General features: G+C 41.2%; 1 protein-coding gene across 1 annotated transcript in view; it reads left to right on the top strand.

Annotated features, from left to right (window-relative positions):
- Positions 1-20,457, top strand: part of syk (spleen tyrosine kinase) — a 145,965-nt gene extending 125,508 nt beyond the window's left edge. Inside the window, exons 8-14 of the mRNA XM_080189669.1 lie at positions 87-177; positions 1,647-1,824; positions 2,364-2,567; positions 3,958-4,147; positions 5,220-5,360; positions 15,963-16,075; positions 20,270-20,457. Of these exons, the coding sequence (XP_080045795.1) occupies positions 87-177; positions 1,647-1,824; positions 2,364-2,567; positions 3,958-4,147; positions 5,220-5,360; positions 15,963-16,075; positions 20,270-20,345 (993 nt within the window). The 3' untranslated portion in view covers positions 20,346-20,457. The remainder of the gene's footprint in view (positions 1-86; positions 178-1,646; positions 1,825-2,363; positions 2,568-3,957; positions 4,148-5,219; positions 5,361-15,962; positions 16,076-20,269) is intronic.
- The last annotated feature ends 4,259 nt before the right edge of the window (positions 20,458-24,716 follow it).

Raw genomic sequence — 24,716 nt, 5'->3', positions numbered from 1 at the left:
CTGTGACAATAACAAGAGTTCTCTCACTAACTATTAAATACATTTAAATATGCCCGATTTATTATTGTTGATTTATATTTGTTTAGAAGTCATCCATGGCTGATCGTTCTGTTAGTGCAGCCAATCTTAACCCATACATGCCCAGGCCCAATAGACTGGTTGGAGGAGCAAGTGCAGGTGAGCCATGATACTGTTTCCCATTATTTACAGTCCCAACTATTTTTTAAAAAAGTGTAATTTTCACTGTGCAGCAGCAGTACAGTTACTGTCGCAAAAAGATGCAAATGAGGCTGTTTTCATTCCCTTGGCTGGTTTGACATTGGCTGTCATAGTAATTTTCAGAAGGGGTGTGCCAGGCTGCAGCACTGCTCATGCTTTCTCTATATCAAAGGAAAAAAACCTTGGCTGGCATTTTCTAACCCCGGCCTTGGCATGTTTTCCAGCGACAGAGGCAGCTCGCCATTGGCCACTGGTGGGATCTTCCAGTCCTCCTGATGTCTATGGCATTTTGCGTGGCTTGTCCATTCCTCTGCTGGTAAGCCTGTCACATTATTATGATAATCTGATGGACTGCAGTAGTACGAGAAGATGACTCACTATCACTGTCTCAAGTGCAGTTAGAGATGGGCAACAAATTCTGGCCTTCCCAAAGACACTCACCTCCCTCAAAAGAATAAAAAAGTTCCGATAAATGAACCAATTGGCCGGTTGATATTAGTCATGTCCCTAGAATATTGCATCCTGCTGGCTTGAAGTATCAGATTATTACATCAACTTTGATGAATTGATTTGATTCACATCTTCCATTGCATGGCTTAAATGATCATTCTTGGCAAGGCAAGGATTCTATAATGCGTTTTATTTAGTTTGCAAAACATCCTAATTTAAATATTCCATTATTTTTAGTCTCCATGTCCATAGATAGGGAATTAGACAAATGGGATGGGGTTTTAGTTGATTTAAAAACCGCCCACTTGCCCAGAATTAAAATTGGGATGATAGATTTGTCATTAACACTCTTTCTTCAAATAAAGCATCCAGTGTTTTTCTTCCCATTCCACCCTCTACCCCACCCACAGTCCCTGTAATCCTGCGGAAATACCTCTTCTCTAGTCTGTGCCTCCACTAACTGTACTGTCTTGTATTTAATGGAGAATGCACTCATGGTAATGTGTTATGCTTGCCAAACAAATAATTTAAAAATAAAGATGTGGTTACCTACCTGTAATGTTTCTGTTTTATCTGGAGAAGTGACGCTTAAATGGAGACTTGAGCCAGCAAGACATTGTTAATGCTAAGAACACATGGGGGAATTTCATTTCCATGTGAGTGTTCTCCTGATTGCCCGCAGCAGAAGATCTGCAGAGATATAATTTTTCTGATTAAATCATAGCAAATTTTTTGGAGTAACCCCAAAGAGCTCTTCTTTTAGCATTAGAAATTTCGCTGGTTGTCAAAAATTCAATAACTAAAGCTAAGCATGTACATAACGTAAGTCATCAGAGACCATCATGTGAGCAATATAACTAGGTGCCACCAAACCACCCTACTATACAAGTGCTATTCATGCCAAACTTATAAGTGCAATATAAATATTAAATAAAATAATAACTGTCAGCATTTAACACATCTCTGCCATAACGCAGGTCCTCGAAGAGATGCCATGCCTATGGATACCAATGTCTATGAAAGCCCATATGCTGACCCTGATGAGCTGCAGGAAAAGACGCTATACTTGAAAAATGATTGCCTTATATTGGAAGAAAAGGAGCTTGGGGCTGGTAACTTTGGTACAGTAAAGAAAGGAGTCTACAGAATGAGGAAGTAAGTATTTCTGAGTTAGATAAAATAGGAGAGATTGATGAGAGATAAAATACATAGAATGCAAAATAAAAGATTTTTCCAGTTTCCTAATGGTTCTATTTTAGGTAGCTAAAGGGCCATCACTGGATCACTTCATTCTCAAGGTCTATCAGATGCCTATTCTGCAACAAAAAAAAGCATATGAGCATTAAACAGGGTTTAATCCAACTATTTATTACAATGGGTAATCAATTATTCCAAATTATATTTTCATGATTAAGGAAGAAAATGCAGCATTGCATTAGTTTAATGATATGTCATTATAGGGTAATTGGTTTACGGAGATCAAATTGATCAAAATTGGCAACCTACTTTTTCCAGATGTTTGCTGACGTAAAACCTTACCGCAGTTAAACATGGAAGTTGACGGGTCGGATATGGCTTTCCAATGCATTGTAAATCTTCATCCATTTAACCCTCCCCCTCCCCCCACCACTTGCTCCAAGCCAATTTACCTTTGCAAGTTAAAATTCACCCCGTTTTTAAATTTGTTTTAACAGGAAAAATATAAGTGTAGCAGTAAAAGTGTTGAAGAGTAATGATCCTGCAGTAAAGGATGAGTTGATGAAAGAGGCAAACTTCATGCATCAGCTTGATAACCCTTACATTGTCCGCATGATTGGCATTTGTGAATTGGATTGTTTGATGCTGGTGATGGAACTCGCAGAGCAGGGCCAGCTGAATAAATTTCTACAGGCTCACAAGTAAGTTCAACTTCTCTTTGCATGTTGTGCTGTCTCAGTTTAAAACAAATCACTCAAGTAGTTGTCTGCAAGTTTGTCTGTATAGAGGATTCAACCACATATTGAAGGACAACGTGCTATGAATTTAAAATTTTGTTAATTTGACAAGGTTAATCTGGATGAATCTGCTTCTAAATCTGAATAAATTGAACTTCAATTTCAAATCCTTTTAGATTTGTTCTTTATAAGTAATATTACTATGTTATTATTGAATAGCCAAATAATGAGTTACCTGAATTAGAAGCATTGCTCCGTCTAAATTTTGCTGACCCCATTCGCGCAGCAATCCTGAACGTATCATGCAATTCAATAAACAGGTCATATGACATAGCCAAAGTCCCACTTTGTAAAACAAACTCCTCAGCCGGAATTTTACTACCCTCCTGCCATGGGAATCAGAGCAGGTGAGGGGCAGAACATTACCTTGGGCAGGATTTCATGGTTTCAGGATGAGTGAGGCCATAGAATCCCTGGAATCAATCGAGCGAACCTGTTCTGAGCCGCCTCCAATGCAACTACATTATTCCTCAAGTAAGGGGACCAAAACTGTATGCACTATTCTAAGTGCAGTCTCACTAATGCTTTGTACAGTATCAGCAACACTTTACTTTTATATTCTATTCATTTAAAAAGAAGTTCAGACTCTCTCTTAACTCTTCATGTTCCACGCAAATGGAAATTGCCGTAGGGAGGCCTGCATTTGCCTCAGTTTGAAACCTGTATTCTTATGTATGCCTCTCACAAGGGGAATGAGCCATAGGATTAATAATTGTCCTTTTACTGTGACATTTTACACTGATTTGTTTGATATACAGCCTTGGATGAGCAACAATTTCCTCCAGTTAAAGAGTGCAGGAATCATCCTTGGCTCCCGCTACAAACAATGCTTCCTTCCAAATCCATTGCCTATAACAGCATTGTTACAGGCTAAAAGACTGCTTTTAATTTTGACCATCCTCAACTCAGAGCTGATCTCATAAACTGAGTCCACTTCAATAATATGGCTCACCTCATCCCTACCTTCATCACCTCCCTGTTCAACTAGTTCTCCTGCCTGACATCATACTTTCAAACATTAATAAAGCTTCAACAAATCCAAAGCTCAGTTGTCTGTATCTGCTCCTGGACCATACCCCAATCAGATATCACCCCAACCATTATTGGCCTGTGCAAAAGGAAAAAAAAATACATCAAGAAACTAGCAATGAAAATACAAAATCTGAGTTGCACAAGGAGGAAAAATTGCCATTAGGATCTGAATTCTGTAATCCTTGTAATTTATGTAATTCTTTGATGATGAAGTTAACTCCTCCTCAAACAACATTTTAATAAAAATGTCTTACATTTTCAGAGATGTTAGTATAACCAATGTGGTTGAATTAGTACATCAAGTGTCCATGGGAATGAAGTACTTGGAAGAGAAGAATTACGTTCACAGGGATTTGGCTGCGAGGAATGTTCTCCTTGTAACTCAACATTATGCTAAAATCAGTGATTTTGGCCTGTCAAAGGCCATCAACTCTGAGGAGAATTACTACAAAGTAAGTTGGAAGCAAATCCTTTTCTGATTTTAATCATTCCTAAGTATCATTGATGATTTCTCATTTCAACAATTTCAAGCTCAAATCTCTGTGCGGCATCATAAGAAATCTGCAGTAGATTCTGGCTAGTTTAAAAGTTTGCCAATTCTTGGAGAAAACTTTTACATTATGCAAACTGAAGTATTTCACTCAATGGATCTGAGATCTTTAAAAACACATGCCTATTCATATGTATGCACTTTAATGCTTTAAGTTTATATTTGCAATTTCTCCACAGTCGTACCCCACTTTGCAATTTGTTCAAACCCTACACCCTAGTGTACACAATCTGCGCTTCCTCCCGCGGCCTTTTTTGCATCCTTGCACCACCCCTATCCCTACTTCCCCTAACTCCATTTTTGGTACAAAGCTTCCAACTGGCTTGATCTTAACATTCTCGTACCATCTTGCAAAACTCCTCTGCTTTCTGCACTGTAACAAGTCTGTGAATCTGTGATTTGCTGGCTTTTCTTTACCAATCTATAAAAAGTCTCCTCTGAACCTATTCCTTTGATCAGGCCTTCAATCACTTTCCCAGCTCATCTCTAACCACTAATCAGTATATACTTTGCCTTGAGTGCGTATGTTTATGATTTTGTGTTCAATCCAGTCTAGAATATACATAATGGGAAAGTGAGAAAGACCACAAGGAATACCTAATTAAAAAAATGAAAGTACTCGCCCTAATTAAAAAAATGAAAGTGAGCCCACTCTTAAGTCTCTGATGAATGCGCATTGGATTGAAAATTAGTGTGGTCACTGAATAAGACATGTTCCATTTACCAACATAAAACTGACTTATATGGATGAATGATAATGTTATTCTATATTCCTATTCCTACCACCTTCTTTTCAAAGTGGCAATGTTAAATACAACCAATTCAAAATAATTAGCACTCAAGATCAGTGTTAATGCTGAAGTGCAGTGTAGAAAAATAAGTGAATATTATGACATTGCATGTTATTTTGCAGGGATAGTTAATACTACAGAATCAAAAGCTTGTTTTTTTCTCCCCTTCTAAATTCATGGTAGGCCAAAAGTACAGGCAAGTGGCCAATAAAGTGGTATGCGCCAGAATCTATCAACTTCTTCAAATTTTCCAGCAAAAGTGATGTCTGGAGTTTTGGTGTGATGATGTGGGAAGCATTTTCCTATGGCATGAAGCCATACAAAGTAAGTTTATTTTCCCTCTGATACAATGTAAGAATATTGCTTTTGTCATGTTTGTGTACCTCCATCAAAAATCATCAAATGCTGGGTTTTCATATAGTCAAAATTAATGTTCCCAATTATAAAAAAAATGGGCAGAATTTCAGAAAATAATTCAAAGGGCAGAATTTTCTTGTTCCACTTGCCATAAGAATCAGGGTGCACAGGACAGGATCATTGAAAGGTCCATTGACCTCGGGCAGGGTTTTCCAGTCTTGAAGCGAGCGTGGCCAGAAAATCCCACCTTAAGTGTCGAAAGGACAAGAAAACAGTGGGTTTTCTCACCTGTTTTTTCAGTGAGATGAGGTCATGGTAATTTACAGCACTCTGCAATACAGAAGCTACAATGTGAATCTCACCAGCAGGGGGGCTGGAAACTCAGCTCAGTGGAGAAGCCGGCTGCTGAGCTCTAGGGGCACCTATGCGCAGACACCCCGATCTCCTAGTATGCGGTGTACACTGCAATCTGTTACGACCTCTCACCATCCATCCGCTACTCCACCGACATTGAGTCCCTGATTGCTACTCCATCCAATTTCTTCCCCCACCCCCTTGCCATTCTAGACATCACCCCCCACCCCTGATTGCTGCACTGGCCAATTGCTCACCTCCCCCCCCACCCATGATCATTGCCCCATTGGCACTGTCTTTCCCTACCCCTGACCAACACATCTGGTCCCTATTGGTGAGCACCATCTGTGATCCTCGTCAGTTAGGAACTTGACCAACGAGATGAATAAGGTAAGTGAGTCCAGATTATTGCATCTGGGATTCATTAATGACGTGGTAAACATGTCCCAAATCTGTTCCACCTTGCCATGATATCATGATTGATCAGTGTCTTAACTTCATCCATCCCACCTTAGCTCCAAGTTTATTAATACAATTGCACAAAGAGAAATCTATCAATCTCAGGCTTAAAATTAGTGATTAAGCTAGCTTGCACTGTGTTTTGTGGGAGAGAATTACACACTTCTACCATTGACGGTGGCTGTAGGTCAGGGTGATGAAAGGATCTTCTACTTTCAGATCTCCTGGCTGTGCATCCTATGGCATTTTGGCAGCAGCATTTCCTATCTGCAGGGCCCATGTTACAATCCAAGTGTGGGTTCTCTATGTGAGCCCCAACAATCTTAAAATGAGTACATGTTACCCTTCAGGGCATTATTAGTCACTAATCCCTTCATTCGCAATGGAATCACAGTGGATTTGCAACGGAAACACTTCCAGACCAAGGTATGGGCCTTAGTGTCCTTGCCTTAAGATCATGTAGAGTAAAGGCAGGAATGGTCCTATTGCTTTTGTGAAAATATTTGTTTTGTCAGATCCACCGTATAGTCTCCTATATATTGTTAATGCTGTAATTTAGACAAAGTTAACTGTTAGCATTAATAAAGGTACAAAACACTGTCAAAAAACAGACATCTTCACATGAACCCAATTTCCTTTCAGTCAAAATGTATAAAAATCAAGCCTCATCAGTTGCTGTCAAAGTATTAATTATTGACTTCCTTTTCTTAAGATTGTTCTGTATCCATGTTTCTTTATCACACAATGCTAATGGTGTAGTAAAAATGTAAATAGTGAAATCACAGAAATGTTGTTATATAAACAGTCTGCTAGCAATGCCTCTGGCAGAACTGTTAAATAACTTGTTTTAGTGGTTGGTTTCATTAAAGATGACTTAGCAGCTCTCTCTGCTGAGAGCTGAGGTGGCAGATGCAAAATGAGGAGCACACACATGGGGGTGCATTTTGGGTGCCTATCTATCCAAGGGGCTACTGTTCTGGCACTTTTGAAAAGTAATCCTGGTGGGAGATGAAACGTAGGATTCCAACAGCTTCTGCCACTTATTACCAAGAGGGCAGGCTTCCTAAGCTTTTGTCCCATTCCATTGATGAGTTCAATGCATTCTACACTCGTTTTGAGCAAGAGGTCAGTGAGAGCATACTCTCCACCCTGGAAGCCTTGTGTGAACCTGTATCTGGGCTCACCATTGCATATGTCAGATCAGCTTTCTTAAAGGTCAACCCACGGAAAGCAACTGGCCCAGATGGGGTACCCGGACGAGCACTCAGATTCTGCGCAGATCAGCTGGCAGGGGTATTCATAGACATCTTCAAACTCTCTTTACAACTATCTGCTTCAAGAAGACGACCATCATCCTGGTACCTAAGAAAAACCAAACATCGTGCCTTAATGACTATCAGCCGGTGGCTCTGACATCCATCATTATGAAGTTCTTCGAAACGTTAGCCATGGCACGAATCAATTCCAGCCTCCAGGACTACCTCGATCCACTACATTCACACTGCAAAAGATCCACAGCAGACACCACTTCTCTGGCCCTGCACTCAACCCTGGAACACTTAGATAACAAGGACACTTATAACAGACTCTTATTTATTGACTATAGCTCACCTTCAACACTATTAGTCCAACGAAACTCATTTCCAAACTCTTGTGGTCTGGGCCTTGGCATCTCCCTCTGCAACTGGATCCTGAACTTCCTAACTCACGGACCACAATAAGTAAGGATAGGCAACAACACCTCCTCCACAATCATCTTCAACACCGGTGTCCACAAGGCTATGTTCTCAACCCCCTACTATACTCCTTATACACCTATGACTGTGCATCCAAATTCCCCTCCAATTTGATTTTCAAGTTTGCTGATGATAGCACCGTAGTGGGTCAGACCTCAAACAATGACGAGACAGAGTACAGGAATGAGATAGAGAATCTGGTGAACTGGTGCGGCAACAATAATCTCTCCCTCAATGTCAACAAAATGAAGGAGATTGTCATTGACTTCAGGAAGCATAAAGGAGAACGTGCCCCTGTCTACATCAATGGGGACAAAATAAAAAAGGTCAAAGCTTCAAGTTTTTAGGTGTCCAGATCACCAACAACCTGTCCTGATCCCCCCATACCAACACTATAGTTAAGAAACCCTACCAATGCCTCTACTTTCTCAGAAGAATAAGGAAATTTGGCATGTCAACTGCAACTCTCACCAACTTTTATAGATGTACCATAGAAAAAATTCTTTCTGGTTATATCACAGCTTGGTATGGCTTCTGCTCAGACCAAAACTGCAAGGAACTACAAAAGGTCATGAATGTAGCCCGATGCTTCATGCAAGTCAGCCTCCCATCCATTGACTCAGTCAAGCAGCCAGCATAATTAAGGACCCCACGAACCCTGAACATTCTCTCTTCCACCTTCTTCCATCGGGTAAAAGATACAGAAGTCTGAGATCAAGTACCGACCAACTCAAGAACAGCTTCCTCCCTGCTGCTGTCAGACTTCTGAATGGACTTAGCTTGCATTGAGTTGATCTTTCTCTACACCCTAGCTATGACTGTAACACTATATTCTGGACTGTCTCATTTCCTTCTCTATGAACGATATGCTTTGTCTGTATAGCACACAAGAAACAATGCTTTTCACTGTATTTTAATACATATGACAATAATAAATCAAATCAAATCAAATTCTAAGCTCACATTTCACCATAGGTACAGAAGTAGTCCATTCTGTCATGCAATTATGACCAGTTCTGACCATGTGAGAAGGGTTAGAATGAGTCCCCTCTTTTCCCACTCTTTGTTTAACAGCAGCAGGGTTTTTTTTTATAAAGTGTTGCTTGCCAATTCAGTGTGAGTTTAACTATTTAATTGCTATGACTGTAAAAGACACATACAAATAGGTTTCCTTGTAAGCTTTTAAACATAATATTTACTATATTTTACCCTGGGCCTAAATAAAAATAATAAAAATGCTCTGACTCTCTCACACACATATAAAGAGACCACATACACATGCACATACGCACGCAAGTCACATAGTGGGAGGATAGATTAAGTAGTTCTTAAAGTCTAAGAAAAATAATTGGATACAAATGATGTAAATTAATAACTCAGGCTGGGTTCAATGGTCCTTGAGGCTTCTGGATTGAGATGACTTACAGATGATTTATATCTTTTGTTCTGGAGGCACCAGCTGTTGGGTTGATTCTTCAAAAAACTACTTGCAGTGTGTGGATAGTCAAACATCTCAGTGCTCAGGCTCAAATTACAGAATGGATGGAGGGAGAGAGAGTGTCTTCACTTAAGGACCTTTTTTCTGAATATTGTTTCTTCAGTTCCAAGGTCTGGTGTAAACACAACTCAAAAAAATTCTAGTTGGCCCATCACATGATCCATCTCAACAATTGACCAGTTACCTAAACATGGTCCTGGCATGTTATTCAAGGTCCATGGCTTAGACATAATTAAATCATGGCTTGACGAGTTCCTTTCTCAGTCATAGTTCATTGTCCAAAGTGATTGCACCTGATGGGTTTTTCCCACCTAGTTGAATACAGAGGTACTACCTGGATGTTTTGTGACTGGGTCAGTAGATGTTGGCATTCACTGATCTCTAATCTTTGATGGGTTCTTCTAGACATCCTAACTCTGTGCTTACTGGCTTTGGAAATTATAAAGAACAGCTACACAAATGTTCTGTCATCTAAGTAACCACTGTTTTAAGTCTCTGGAATACTGTTGTTCAATCTTTTAAAACACAATCAATGGTTTTGGCCCAATAAATAAATAAAGTTATTTTCGATATGAAGTATGGCTTTATGATACCACTCTGGTTCACAATTCAATTAGACCTCAGTAACCTGTTCCTCAACTCCAGTTACTCACTTTTTCAGCACATCCCTCAGTTGCCTGATCATTGATCTCAGTATTGAGAATTTCAGTTGACCCGGGGGAATAGAAATGCAGACCTCCACTATGCGTCTGCAAACATACTTCCAACTTCACTCCTAATGGGCTTACTTTGAAGATTATGCACCTCTTTTCTGTATTCCTCCATCTGACGAATTATTTTCTCCATATCTATCCAATGGAATCATTTTTAACCACTTTAAGGACCTCATTTAGACCACTACTCACATTTCTAAACTCAAGGGTATATACCCACTAGGTTAATGTGCAATATTCTCTTAATTTAATCTTTTCAGTCCTGGTACCATTCTGGTGAATTTGTATTGTACCCTTTCCAAGGCCAGACTGTCTTTCCTGAGATTTGGTACAAATACTGCAGATGGAGTCTGACCAAGTCTCTACACAACTGAAACATCAGTTCTTCACATTTGCATTCCAACTCTTTTGAGATAAAATTCACTGTCACATTAGTTGTTTTATTAAAAAGGGAAAATGCTAGAAATACTCAGCAAATTTGGCATCATCTGCACAGACAGAAATAGAGTTAACATTTCAGGTCTGTGACTTTTCATCAGAACTGAGAAAGGATTCAATTACTTCTTGTACCTGTGCATTTTATTTTAGTGACTTTGGCACCTAAATCTCCTTACTCCCACGCACATTAGAAAATATGTGGGCAACGGTGGTACAGTAGTATTGTCATTACACTAGCAACCCAAAGGCCCAGGATAATGCTCTATGACTTGGGTCCAGATCCCCCTCATGGCAACTAGTGAAATTTAAAATAAATGAATAAACCTGGATTACAAAGCCAATCTTAGTAATGCTAATCATGACAGCTATCATTGTTGGTTGTTTCAAAACCCATCTGGTTCACTAATGTCCTTCAAGGATAGAAGTCTGCCATATCACCTGGCCCTGCCTACCTGTAACTCCAGACCCACAGCAACATGACAGAGTCTTAACTGGTTTCTAAAATGACCCTTTTCCGGCAGTTTTGCCCACTAACCGAGTATGTCTATTTTCCTTTGCAACTTCCTGTTCTTATCTAAACAACCTATTGCCTTCTGCCCAATTCCCAATTCCTTTAACTAAGGTTCTGATTGCTTCTGCCTTCCACCAATGATATGCCAGGAACCTGTGGGGAGGGCTCTGTGAGGGCATTTATTCCTTGGAGGAAAGGGTCCTTCTGTGGAGGGGTTGCATGTTTGAGCCTCCATGAGGGGTTTCATTGTTCCATTAGAGGTGTTCTATTTTTATTTTTAAAAATCTTTTGCAAACTAAGCTGGCCCTCTCATCAACTTGAAGTCATAGGATCCGCCCCTTAACTTTTCTATAATCCAGTCTGCACGTGATCAAGAAGGCAAATGGTATGCTGGCCTTTATAGCAAGGGGGTTGGAATATAAAAGCAGAGAGGTCTTGCTGCAACTGTACAGGGTACTGGTGAGGCTGCAGCTGGAGTACTGTGTGCAGTTTTGGTTGCCGCACTTGCGCAAGGATATTTTGGCCTTGGAGGGAGTGCAGAGGAGGTTCACTAGGCTGATACTGGAGATGAGGGGGTTGGACTATGAAGAGAGACTAAATAGACTGGGTCTGTACTTGCTGGAGTTTAGAAGGATGAGGGGGGAATCTTATAGAGACGTATAAGATAATGAAAGGGATGGATAGGGTAGAGGTGGAGAGATTCTTCCCGCTTAGGAAGGATAGCAGGACTAGAGGGCACAGCCTCAAGATAAGGGGGCGGGGGGGGTGAGGTGAGGGTGCAGTTTAGATCAGAGTGGAGGAGGAACTTCTTCACTCAAAGGGTGGTGAATCTCTGGAATTCTCTGCCCGTTGAAGTGGTGGAGGCTACCTCGCTAAATATATTTAAGTCACGGGTAGATAAGTTTTTGACAGATAAGGGAATTAAGGGTTATGGGGAGAAAGCAGGAACTGATCCTCTTCAGATCAGCCATGATCTTATTGAATGGTGGGGCAGGCTCGAAGGGCTAGAAGGCCTACTCCTGCTCCTATTTCTTATGTTCTTATGTTCTTATAAGTGTAAAAACATGGTGGAAGAAGCTTCTATGCCATTTTTCCTGCCTGCTGCGCCACTCTGCTTAGAAATGATAAAATTCTGTCCAATCTATACAATCCCAAGGTGAAACCCAAGTACAAATCTCACATACCACCAAATCAGAGGGTTGTCTGTTATCCCTACTCATTATCACTGCTGTGTCTCCTACCATCCAACCGATTACCAACTTATGCTATGAAGTTATTTCCAATTCCATGTACTTCCAATTTTTAAAACTAATATTTTCTAGGAAACCTTATCAAATGTCTTGGAGCTCCATCTAGATACATCCTTGGACAGTCCTCTGTGCACCATGATAGTCAGCACTTGAAAAATCAACGAAGTTACTCAAATCTCTTAGATCAGCTTATACTTTTACATATATTCAGCTACTCTCATGATAGATTCTAATCATTTTTCCACAACTGATGTTAAACTGACAAATGTTCTGGTTTCACTCTGGAGTAATCTTTGTAGTTTTTTAATCCAAAGGCAATTTTACAGCTCACCCCACCCAAGGGTGGAGGCGGGGGGAGGTGTCGCTGCTACTCTGCATTGTGATCAATATGGGGAAGGAAGTGGGGGGGTGACCTGCTGCCACTCTGCATCACAATCGATATGGGGAGGGGGAGGGGGGCCTGCTGCCACTCTGCATCACAATCGATATGGGGAGGGGGAGGGGGGCCTGCTGCCACTCTGCATCACAATCGATATGGGGAGGGGGAGGGGGGCCTGCTGCCACTCTGCATCACAATCGATATGGGGAGGGGGAGGGGGGCCTGCTGCCACTCTGCATCACAATCGATATGGGGAGGGGGAGGGGGGCCTGCTGCCACTCTGCATCACAATCGATATGGGGAGGGGGAGGGGGGCCTGCTGCCACTCTGCATCACAATCGATATGGGGAGGGGGAGGGGGGCCTGCTGCCACTCTGCATCACAATCGATATGGGGAGGGGGAGGGGGGCCTGCTGCCACTCTGCATCACAATCGATATGGGGAGGGGGAGGGGGGCCTGCTGCCACTCTGCATCACAATTGATATGAGGAGGGAGGGGTTGCTCACTGCCACTCTGCATTGGGATTGGAGTAAGGAGGGAGTGGGGGGTCTGCTGCCACTCTGCATCACAATTGATATGGGGCAGCGGGGCCAATATTTCCCGATGTGTGGGGCTCATGATAAGGCACAGGCCCCTGTGATAGCTGGTGGGGTCGGGGGAAGACATTCTTTGAGGCCAGCTTCAACAACAGAGGCCTCTGTCACGCCTCTGCTATTGCAATTATGCATGTGCACAAAGGTTTGCCCAAGTGCAATAGCTCCCTCTGCTGCTAAAGAAAGCTGACTGGTGAATTAAGCCCTGCACACTGGCCAGAATTTTTACCATGTCCGCCCCTATTCTGGGGGTGGGTGAGGTTCAGACAAATGGCATTCTCCGTTGATCTTGGACAGGTTATACAAACCTTGGGCTGACGTGCCAGTAAAATTCTGCCCGCGGCCTCTAGTATCTAGAAACAGTCTCACCAATTTTTTTCATGCACAAATTGCATAAAATTGGGAGTAAAGACTCACCCAAAAAAAAAATCTGATACTCTCCCATTTTCACACTAGCTGGACACTTAGAATTTTTCTCGTAAAATTCCATCCACTTTTCCCTAATCTAAAGAGCTTTGGAAAATTATGAATAATACATCAGCAATATACTCAGTAATTCTCAGCTGAAACTATAGGCTTTATTTTACCATTTTGATTCTAATGCCAAGCAGACTTGAAACTGGGAGTGTTTCAGATCCAAGTCTTAGATGGTTCTGAGGCATCCCCATACGCGCTCTGCCTGCAAAAATATCAGTGAATCAGAATCACGCTGCACAAGCCTGTGGGCGGGGCATAACATGCCCGAAATCCTGCAGCTCTGATCAGTGCCTCCAACTGCGCATGCGCAGAAAAAAATGATAGAATGCAGCTCCCCTGCCACATCCCTCCCATGCCAGATAATGCCTCCCCCTGGCCCCCACAGACATTGCACCACCCCACAACAACCCCTTATCCTTGCCCTCTACACTAGCCAACAGAACATGACCCCTCCTCCCTTCCCCTCCAATCACAGAGAGATTGGCAATGGACCCCCCTTTCCCCCCACTGATCTCAGGCAGAGTGGCAGCAGAAGCCCCTTTCATCCCCCCTCACTGATCACAGGCAGAGTGGCAGTGGACCCACTCCACCGTTCCCCCCCGCCACACCAATTTCAAGCAGTCAGACGCTATGCCCTTATCTCTTCACTAACCCTCATTGATGGAGTGCCTGAATCAGACTTATATGGAGCGTATCTGTTTCATGCCGATTCCTGATTGGCGACCGTGGTGGTAAAGAAGGAACTGCTGGTAAAGTTGGGCATGCGACCCATTAAGTCAATTTAAATACATGCAAATATATTAAATGACCATCACCCCCGTTTCAGGCATTGCCCCAATCATGGCCATTTTCCGCCCTTGGTAAAGGGAAAACTGGCATGGAGGCAGGTGCTACTTGCCTCATGCCCGACTTCACCAAGTTTTTGTGCCCGAAAATGGGCGCAATGTGATGGTAAAACCAGCCCCTATGAAATTTGGATGATTTACATATCTCCATTACCATTTTCTTCCCCATTAAGTTCTTCCCCTTAAGATATGTTTAGTTTCAATGTACAATGAGTATTTTGTTCCCTGCCTCTACTGTGAAAATTGATACAAAGGATGGAATTTAACTTGGGCACAGGGAGCCCATCATTTGCAGCAAACTCTATTGGCATCCCCTGCCAACCCATTCTCTGGTAGCTCTGATGAATGAAGTTCCTAATTGAAGGAGGGAACCCTGTTGCCAGGGATACTGGCTGACCCACAGTGACATAATTGCTGCACTGCTGTATACCCTGTCCCTGAGAGCTGTCCAATCATAGGCTGGCATCACAGCAGTACTTACAGGTCCACATTCAATTTTCTTCCCCCAAAAAGTGGTGAAGAATGCATTCGGCATGCTTGGTTTCATTGGTCAGAACATTGAATACAGGAGTTGGGACATCTTGTTGAAGTTGTACACGACATTGGTAAGGGCATTCTTGGAATATTATGTGCAATTCTGGTCACCCTATTATAGAAAGGATATTATTAAACTAGAAAGAGCACATTCACTAGGATGTTACCAGGACTTGATGGATTGAGTTATAAGGAGAAGCTGGATAGACTGGGACTTTTTTCTCTGGAGCGTAGGAGGCTGAGGGGTCATCTTATAGAGGTCTATAAAATAATGAGGGGCACAGATCAGCTAAGTAGTCAATATCTTTTCCCAAAGGTAGGGAAGTCTAAAACCAGAGGGCATAGGTTTAAGGTGAGAGGGGGGAGATACAAAAGAGTCCAGAGGGGTAATTTTTCACGGAGGGTGGTGAGTGTCTGGAACAAGCTGCCAGAGGTAGTAATAGAGATGGGTACAATTTTATCTTTTAAAAAACATTTAGATAGTTATATGGGTATAGAGGAATATGGACCAAATGCGGGCAATTGGTATAGTTTAGGGGTTTTAAAAACAAAAGGGTGGCATGGATAAGTTGGGCCAAAGGGCCTGTTTCCATGCTGTAAACCTCTATGACTCTATGACTCGAAATAGGTCTTTTCAGTAAAACAATGATCTGTTGATCGGAGAGCATGAATACCAATGATTTCACATCCTATGATTAAATACCAGAAACAAATATCTGGTTGTTCAATGTGTTTGTTTGCAACTTAAGAGTCTGTGTATGTCTTTAATTTGTCTGCACAGGGAATGAAAGGCCAAGAAGTTGTACAAATGATCGAGTCGGGTAGACGTCTGGATGCTCCAGTCCGAAGTCCTGTTGAAATGTATGAATTGATGCAAGAATGTTGGACATACAAGTAAGTCCTTTCTCCTAGTTTCAGTTAAATTTTTAACAGTGTAAAACATTTTATTTAAGCAATGTTATCGAGACTTTTGGTGGACGCAACCTCAGTTCTAAATCAAATTATCCCAGACATTACTGATTAAGTATAATGAAATGCTTCTCCTCTGCCTTCTGATTTGATTTACAGTAATTGGTTGCATGGTATAAAACTTAAACGTAATCTGAACTCATGAGGAAGTTAAACTCTGAAAAGTTAAAACACTCAAAGGGTTTATTAAAAGTTACATATATTTTTACAGTTTACAATTTAGAATAATAGTTCAAGTGTTCAGGCCAAATTCCTTGGCTATTTTAAAGTCAGTAACGCATTTGCAATAAGGAGCTCGTTGACTAGATTAAAAGATAAATTAAATGTGGCCATTACAGAGAGAGGAATCTCTAACCCACTGTGTACTGAAAGGTAAACCTAATGCAATTTTGAGCCTCAAATCCATAAAAACCAAACCTCATTAAACAAATGAAGGATATTGATGCTAAGTGGGAATTTTCCACAGAAAAAATAAATGGAAAGTTTGTGGTTGCTTGTGAATTCCTTTGTGAAATGATTGAATAATCTCAACCCAGATCCTAAAGAGCATGGTCCAGAGCACACAATGTGGAAATTGATGGCTGATTAAAGTGACATAGTCAGACTTTCCCTGGTTACCTAGCTCCTGTTAATTGGATCAACTCTGTTAAACCAACTGCTAGATTGACTGATCAACTCAATATGGCCACCTATGGCTGCAGACATTCAATCAAAGAGAATTGATCAGAAATGCTCCCTAAACTATTCACAAGCATATAACGCTGCATGAACCCACCTCTAATAATGCTGCATCAATCAATGTTCACTTCAACACCTTTACATGGCACCTTTCATGTCAGGGCCAGCCATTTTGCAGGAAGGGCAGTGAATACAACACAAAAATGAGGAGCAGAAATAGGCCATCATTTGGCACCTCAAGGCTGTTCTGCCCTTTGATAAAATCATGGGTGATCTGATTGTGACTTCAACTCCACTTTCCTGTCTGCCCGCCATACCTCTCAACTCCCTTGATAATCAAAAGTCCATCTAGCTCAGCCTTAAACATATTCAATTACTGCTGCTCTCTGTAAAGACTATTCCAGACCCTTTGAGAGCAAATAATTTCTCCTCAACTCAGCCTTAAATGGGAGACTTTAAATTTTTAAATTGTGTTCTCTAGTTGTCAACTCTGACACAAGGGGAAACATCGCCCCAGCATCCACCCTGTCAAGGTCCCTCAGGATCTTATATATTTTAGTAGGATCACCTCATATTCTCCTAAACTCCAAAAGTACAGTCCAACTTATTCAATCTTTCCTCATAAGATAATCACATCATCCCAGGAATCAGTCAACTGAACTTTCTCTGAACTGCTTCTAATGGAATTATATTCTTTCTTAAGTAAGGAGACCAAAACTGTACTCAAATATACCAGATGCAGTTTAACTAAGTTCCTGTACAGCTGCAGTAGATACTTGACATCTCCTTGCAATAAACACCAACATTATGTTGAATGCAAATTACTGCGAATGCTGGAATGGTAGCTTTGACGAAGGGTCATCTGAACTCGAAATGTCAGCTCTTTTTTCTCCTTACAAATGTTGCCAGACCTGCTGAGATTTTCCAGCATTTTCTCTTTTGGTATCAACATTCTGTTTCCTTGCTAATCACTTGCTGTACCTACGTAATCTTTTGTGATTCATGTACTTAGGCACCAAAATGCTTCTGCACCACAACATTCTGTAGTCATTCTCCTTTCATATAATATGCTGTTCTTTCATTCTTCCTGCCAGAGTAGCCATGATCGCATTTTCCCACATTATGCTTCATCTGCCAATTTTTTTGTCCACTTGCTTGATCTGCCTGAATCCATTTATAGACCTTTTATGTTCTCTTGTCAACATGCTTTTCTACCTATAGAGGCATAGCAGTTTACAGCATGGAAATAGGTCCTTCAGCTCAACTTGTCCATGCCGCCCTTTTTGACATTAGCAAATTTTTCAACTATATATTCGGTCCCTTCATCCTGTCATTGATATGGAACAGTGTTGGGCAACCTGTGGATGGGGGCCATACGCAGCCTATCAGGGTTTTGAATGCAGCCTATAAGACATCTTGTTGGCTGTTGCCCACACGCAGGGTTGCCACATTTTGCTGATTTCCATCCACACAGTTTTTTCCTACTGGCATGAATGAAGAGAAACTCACGTAAAGCAAGGACAAGTGAGGTGCATGCTGATTGAACACAACATATATTCCATTGAGAAAGGAAGACTGTATGGGCGGTATGCACAATCCATGGGTAACTGAGGAAGTTGAGGATAGCATCAAATTGGAAGAAAAAACGTGTAATGTTGTGATGATTAGTGGTAGGTCAGGGGTTTGGATAGGTTTAGAAGCCAGTGAAGAACAACTAAAAATAATAAGGAGAGAGGAATTAGAGTATAAGAGAGAGATAGCTAGTAATATAAAATAGACATATGAGTATAAGTATTTACGAAGGAAAAAAGTTTTTAAATGAGCATTGGCCCCTTAGAGGGCAAGACTAGAGAATTAATAATTCTGTCTTTTTACTATGTTTGCAAACTCTGGCACGATCTGCTTTTGCACTCTTAAGTTTATACACTCAAACCTTTCCTCCGGACTCATTGCCCATATTGCTACCCTGCTCTATTACCTTGTCCTTTCTCTTTAATTTACCACATCTTCCCTCATGTGACCCCTCTCACTTGCTATTTAGTTTAAAGTCCTCTCTTCCACCTAAGGTTTAGGATTCACCCGAACACTACTCCCAGCACAGTTCAATTGAAGTTTCACATGACAAGTACCCCAGTTGCCACTAGGTAAAAAGCACAAGTTGTGGGATGAGACCCTTAAGTGGGCATTCACTTCCCACTAAAAGGTCTCAATTGACGGTGGGGCAGAAAGGCCATTCCATGGGTCTTCCTCAGTCAGGACTTAATCAGAGCAGTAGCAGGAATGTGACAGACCCCTGCACCCATCCACATCCTCCTGCCTGGTGTCCAACCCCACCAGCCACCAAACCCAGTACTGGGGAGAATATTGGGTTCTGCCCGTCATCCCTAAGTCAGAGCGTTGTAGGTTCAATATCCACTCCTGGAACTGGAGCACAAAATCTAGAGGCTGACAATCCAGCTCAGGAATGAACAAATGTTAAAAGTATCATCTTTTGGTTGAACATTTAAACTGAAGCCCATCTACTCTTTTAGTTGGACATAAGAGATCCTGTGGCAGTATTCAAAGAACAGCAGGGGACAAGCAGTGCTTGTCCCTCACCCACTGAAACAAATCATTTGGTGTTCATCTCATTAGATATTTGCGGAACCTTGCTGCATGCAAATTGGCTACTGTTTTTCCTACTTTGCAACAAAGCTTACAATTCAAACATATTTCACTAGCTGTAAAGCGCTTTGCGTGGTTCTGAAGTTATGAAAGATATTATAGAATGCAAATCTTTCCTTTTAACAGTGGCAGTATGAAGACTGTAGACGTTCCTAACCTTCCCTCCAGTCTAATCCTATAGCAAGAAGAAATTTGCTCTCCCCTCTTCCCCCATGTCTCAAATGCCTTAATCAGTTGCTGCAGGCTGTTATCCCACATTCCCTCTTTGCTTCCCTATTACTGTAGAAAGGCAGCATAAACAACATATTGTGTATAAATATCATTGTCGGTGGAGAAAAAATTTCCAAGATACTTCGCAGGAATATAATCAGACAAAATCCAGGAGCATCAGCTCATCGTTTAGCAATGAGTGGGATACTCAGCTGAGTTCTGCAGTGATGGGACCTCCCCATCTTTTAGATGTTGCAGAGCTGCTGAAAAGACATTCTAGATGAAAGCTGATCCTCACTCTCCCCAGCAGCAGCCAGCAAAGGAGAAAAGGCTTTTTATTGCTGTTGCTTATCTCTGTACAAGGTCAAAGAACTGAACTGCCGCGAGTGACCACTCATTGCCACTGGGTCACAAAGCTAGCAGATATTGTAATTCAATGTCACTTGTTCAATCTCCTAGGAGCAGGAGGTAGACTTTACAACTGGGGAAAATGGTGCGTCACATCTACTTCCAGATTAGCTTGCTGCAAAATGTAGTTATTGTGCACTTTTTCTTTTGTCTCTCTAGAGCTGCTGAACGGCCAGGCTTTGTCACTGTGGAGCACAAGCTGCGCGATTACTACTATAATGTGTCGAAGGAATAGCACGCTTAATAGTAATCTCACAGAGAAACTTTTAAACAGGACTCAAAGATATTTGGATTTTCTATGATATTCGCATGCGACTTATCAATATAAATCTTGTTACAAGTTTAAAAATGGCCAAAGATTTGGGGTGGGGGGAGGGGGGATGCTGCAAAGGGTGGAATGCTCTGTTTACACCTGGAAAGCCAGGAATCTGGGTGCAAGCCGCTTACTTCAGGATTTTGCCTATATGTTGTTTCCCTTTCAATTCAAATTTGTGAGACCATGATGTCCCATGAACGAGAGGGATGTTCAATTGGGATGATTCCATGAGCTGGATTTTACCAGCTCTTTGAACGTGGGTTGGGAGATGGGGGTGATGTAGTAGAATGGTGTCAGATGGCACAAAGGACAGCACCCTCCAACACAGCATTCCTTCACTAATACACTGCATTTCTGGCTTGGGAATAGGGTGATGGCATTCTGCCACATTTGTGTTGGATGAATGACCTCTGGGAATCTGAGGGATTAAGTGGAATGATCTTTATCTTCTAATTTATCATGGCACAAAATATTTGAAAGCACCTTCACTTCTTAATCAGAAGTTGTATGTTAAAATCCCACTCTAGGAGTTAAGCATGTAATCTAGTTTGACACTCTGCTGCAATAGTGAAGGAATGCTGTATTGTTGGAGGATGTTGTCTATTTGTCAACTTTTATGTTGAGTGTCTGCTGCTGGTATGGGTGGTTCAAATGGACATTAAAGATCCCATTTGAAGAAAAGGGAGGAGTTACGTAAGGAGTGGCATACACTCTTCCCCCAATTAACACCACAAAACAGATTAATCACATTGTTGTTTATAGGATTTTACGATATGCAAAATGACATCGATTTTCCTATTTAACAATAGCTAGTTCAAAGTAGTTCATTATACGTGAAATGCTTTTCAGCAACTTCTGAGAGATGTAATCAAGATGTATGTATGTTCATAAGAGCCCTCTGGTTGGAGACTTTGGCCCAGATTTTCATTTTCAAGGCATGAGTCGTCAGTCGGGATATTGTCATGATCCACCTGCCCGCATTATTTTATTGGTGTGATGATGAGTAAGGAATGAAGTTGAGGTTGTTACTGCCCAAAACAGGCTCAAGCTAGGAATGAAGGTGGGAAAAGCTGAAGCAGCTGGCTTTTCTGGGACATCAGTCTAGTTCTGAACATGAGTTTTAGGCACCCTAGCCTTTACCTCTTACCCTATCCGCACCCACCCAACCCCAACACCCTTCATTGAGAGGAGAGATGATGGCCTAGTGGTACTATTGCTGCACTATTAATCCAGAAACTCAGCTCTGGGGAGCCGGGTTCAAATTCCACCACAACAGATGGTGGAATTTGAACTCAGTAGAAACTGTGTGGAATTATGAATCTACTAATGACCATGAAACCAAAGTCAAAATAAATATAGAACCATTCTAAAACCTCTTCAAAAAAAATTTCTTTGGAGGTCATAAAATGTCGATCAAAATAAAGTTCACAGTCTTCTTCATAGCTGTATCAACAATCCTAACTGAGCCAAATCCATTAGTGGATTTTGGACATTCACCAAGCGTTCATAACAAGATTTCATTGTGCAATTATGTCAACAAGGCTTCTAGAACTGAATACATTAAAACCTTTAAAGTAGTGGGATATATGGCCATCTTCTCCAATGTTTCAAAGGCTAAACAGTTGGCTAACATTGCAATAAATTGAAAGATCAAAGTGCAACATGTATCTTACACAGTTAATCCTGAATCTCAATACTTAAATATTTAAATAGACGATCCAATTCATCTGACTCAGTATAAGTACAACAGATATTGTGATTTGGCCTGATACATATTGGCAAATTACATGTGGGTAACATTGCCTTCAGCTATTTTGCTGTAATTTATTAAATTGAATTGTCTGAAGCACTCAGATCTTTTTTGAGCATCTGTGGAATGCAATAATTCACCAATTCAGTTTAAATGAAATGACAAAAAATATCTAAAACTGAAAGGAGCCATTAATTGTTTTTATTAATTGATAGTTATAAAGGATATTTCACTTGGGTTCACTTACTTGTAGTTTTTTTGTCCAAACTGAGATATATACAAGATTCAAGACCGATTAAACTACTTTACAAGGCTCTTCATCAATTACTCAATTTATCGCCTTTGTTTCTGATTACTGATTTTTTTTCCTCAAAGGAGGATTGCCTCTATGGCCCATCTCTGAGTCATATGAACATATAAAATCAGTGGCAAGAAAGAACCTACTGGTCCATTAAGCCTGCCCATATCATGTTGGCCAGAGCACCATGACATACCTTCCCCGCCGTTTGCAGCCATGTAATCTTGTGGGAGCAAGAAATAAAAACATGGCCCTTTAGGGAAAGCATACTCTTGATAAATCCTTTACAACTACCTCAAGTAATTGAAAGCAGTCCAGGCAATTATATGGGCCCAGTTACCTTCTATTTCTTGAGCAGCCTACGCCAGTCAAGAATTCATCAATATTTCTCTTAGAATCCCTGAGAAATATCTGTGCTATGATGTCACGTGAAAATGATGTAATCATGTACCTCCATGCAACTGCTGTCATTGTGATGTGTGCCTAGAACAAATTGAAAATGTTCATAAATGTCTATAATTCTTTGGTAACGTTGTGCTTATGTCCCTCCCCCTAAAAGGCAATGATGGCTTAGTCAGTAATTTTCAAGACTGAGATTGTTAGATTTTTGTTAAGTAAGGTCACCAAGCAATATGGCCCAAGGACAAATGAGTGGCATTGAGGTACAAATTTGCCATAATCTCCGTGAATGGCCTACTCCTGTTCCTATAACTGTCTCCTCTTTGGTAATGCCAGAGTCACATTGTAGAGAAGATTCAATCACAGCTTAAAAGATCATTGAACATAGAAATTGAAAAATATTATAATGCCATTGCTTGATCAAATTATGTTAATATTTTCATGCATTTTTGATGCAGTCTTGCCCACAAGCGTATACAAAAAGATACTGGTTAAAGATTCCTGCCCCTGTAGGAGATGAGAAAGGAGATGGGTAAGGTTGAGAATTTGGTGGATTGGTGTCAGGACCTTCCTGCCTTCTTTGGAAGTAAGTTCTGGGTGAGCACTTAAGGGCCCCTTCCCACCTCCACTCTGATCTTCCCAACTTTAACAGGCCTGCCAACATGCAGCCTGCACATCTGGTAAAACGATGCATATGAGCTAGAAGGGTTGGGTGATACCCCTCGAACTGTACTAATCTGTGCGTGATCAAGAGAGTCAATGTGAGGCAGGGCGTGGCTACTGATGTGGTCTCCCTCCCATCTCCTCGTGAATCCCATCCCACAAACCGTACCTCCCACCTCCCCTAACCTTTCCCCTGGGTCACTCTGAAATCCTGGGACACTGGGCAGTGTTGTTTTGACAATAGCCCAGGCCTCCTCCATGGCAATAATAAGTGCAAAAACCTCTGATTGGCCAGCAGCCTTCGGCACGCAGGAGGTTGTCTTCCAGAGTCTAAAATCTGGAGGAAGGCCTCCTGCTGCCCACATATCTGCCAGATGGGCAGAAGATACAATGGGCCTTCCTTTTCGGAGATTTTTCAGGCAGTGTGCTAGACAGCTGCCAAGAATGGAAGATTCTGCCCATAGACAAAATCACCAAAGAAATGGAGGGATTACATATCCAGGAAATAATTGATAATCAGGGAGCATAATTCTAATAAGCAAGTATTAAAATCTTTTTTATGATCTAATTGTTCTGAAATATTACAAAAATTTATTTTTTTGTTTTTGCAAATTTACATAAGTCAAATTAGTGTTATTAAAGGAGATCTCTTATCCTATTTAAAACCAAATCCACCTTCACAGGATCCATACTGTGTTGTGCTCAGAAATAATTAAGTGCTGCAGTTTCTTAACACAGTGGTTTTACCATTACCTCATGCATTCTGGAGAAAAGTGACATGAGGAGGTAATCTGTATTGACAAAGTGGAACCATAGCTGCTGCTGCCAGTGCATATCAGAAAATAATGAGTAGACTTGCCACCTACAGGCTGATGCCAAAGGATGGGGGTACCTCATTGCTGGCACAGGGATTTTCTGCTCTTGCCTGCACTTATTTCCACCACAGGCAGGGTCAAAAAATCCTGGCCCTCTTATCATTCTTATTATTCTGAGATAGATAACTTTCCAAGTTAAAAATCCAGGTAAGGACTTGATGTGATGATGATTATATTCCATGTAAGTCATATAAATAAATGAAGAGTTCAATTAACTGAATCGTGCACTTGCATCAAAGCTCACCTGCATGGCCCTCAAATTAGGATTTAAATTAATGTGTGGAAAATTGAGAATTGAGAACCTA

This window comes from Carcharhinus amblyrhynchos, chromosome 5 (assembly GCF_965287045.1).
Source record: "Carcharhinus amblyrhynchos chromosome 5, sCarAmb.v2.hapA, whole genome shotgun sequence".
Classification (NCBI taxonomy): Eukaryota; Metazoa; Chordata; class Chondrichthyes; order Carcharhiniformes; family Carcharhinidae; genus Carcharhinus; species Carcharhinus amblyrhynchos.
This window is presented reverse-complemented; position numbering and strand designations above follow the sequence as displayed.